Source organism: Hydra vulgaris, chromosome 08, assembly GCF_038396675.1.
Source record: "Hydra vulgaris chromosome 08, alternate assembly HydraT2T_AEP".
Classification (NCBI taxonomy): Eukaryota; Metazoa; Cnidaria; class Hydrozoa; order Anthoathecata; family Hydridae; genus Hydra; species Hydra vulgaris.
In genome coordinates, this window is record NC_088927.1 from 60,782,489 (window position 1) to 60,783,818 (window position 1,330).

The following is a 1,330-nucleotide window of genomic DNA, read 5'->3' on the forward strand; positions in this document are numbered from 1 at the left end:
ATATACATATATATAAATATAAATATATATATATTTATATTTATATATATAGTGTGACCAGAAATTTCTGGCACTCATTTTTATTAGTTTGTTAGACTTAAGAAAATGTATTACTTGTCAATATTTTTGTTCCATTTCATTTTTATATCAATTAATAATCGTATTCAAGCATTTTTTTATTTAAATCTATTTTATTTTTAGTATGAAAGTTACAAAAGACCATCGAGTTTCTAAAGAGCATTTGTTCTTTAGTGGATGCACTGGAGCAGAGATAGCAAAACGACTTAAAATTCCTCGAAGAACTGTCTATAACAATTTGAAACCTTTAAAGGAGACAAGCAGCACCCAAGACAAGACTAGAAGTGGAAGACCCCCGACATCAAGTAGCAAAATTATTATCAAAAAAGTGCGTGATAGAATTCGTTGAAATCCAAGGAGGTCGATGAGAAAAATGGCAAATGATTTACAAATTGGTCCTGAATCACTGAGAAAAATATGCAAGGATAATCTAAAACTTATCCCATACAAGTTCCAAAAAGCTCATCTTCTCACAGACAATCTGAAGAAAGTAAGAATGGAAAGATGCAAGCTGTTGGTCAAACGTTTTTCTTCAGCGCGTCAATCAGGAATTGTTTTCACAAATGAATGTTTATTTAATGTTGAAGCTTTCTTAAACCATCAAAATAATCGGATATTGCCCAGAAGTATCGGTGATGCAAACATGAAGGGTAGAATCGCTTCTCCTTCAGGACATCCGCAATCCGTTATGATCTTTGGAGTAATAACTTCGGATGGCAAAACTCCGTTAGTTTTAGTGGATTATGGAGTAAAAATCAAAAGTCAATACTACTTAAATGATGTACTTATAAAAGAAGTACTTTTATGGTCCCAATCGCACTTTGGTACAAAGCTCTGGGCATTTCAACAGGATTCAGCTCCTACCCAAAAGGCAAAAATCGTTTAAGGGTAGTGCAAAAAAAATTATCCAGATTTTATCAGCGCCTAAGAATGGCCTCCATACTCGCCAGATCTCAACCAGTTGGATTATTCCGTGTGGTCAGTTTTGAGGACCAAGGCATGTTCTATCCTAAATAGGAATTTAGATTCATTGCGCCGAGCACTTTAAACATATATATTTATACATATATATATATATATATATATATATAAATATATATATATATTTATATATATATAAATATATATATATATATATATATATATATATACACGTTTATGTATATATTCAACAACATTTTAAAGTAACATGACATCTTTATTGGCTACAATCGGCAACAAACTACACTCTTTGAAATTATAATAAAATAAA

General features: G+C 30.9%; 1 protein-coding gene across 1 annotated transcript; it reads left to right on the forward strand.

The window, feature by feature from the left end:
- Positions 1-451: 451 nt before the first annotated feature.
- Positions 452-964, forward strand: LOC136083515 (uncharacterized). The gene has a single exon (XM_065802918.1). The coding sequence runs from the start codon at positions 452-454 to the stop codon at positions 962-964; it is 513 nt and encodes a 170-aa protein (XP_065658990.1).
- The last annotated feature ends 366 nt before the right edge of the window (positions 965-1,330 follow it).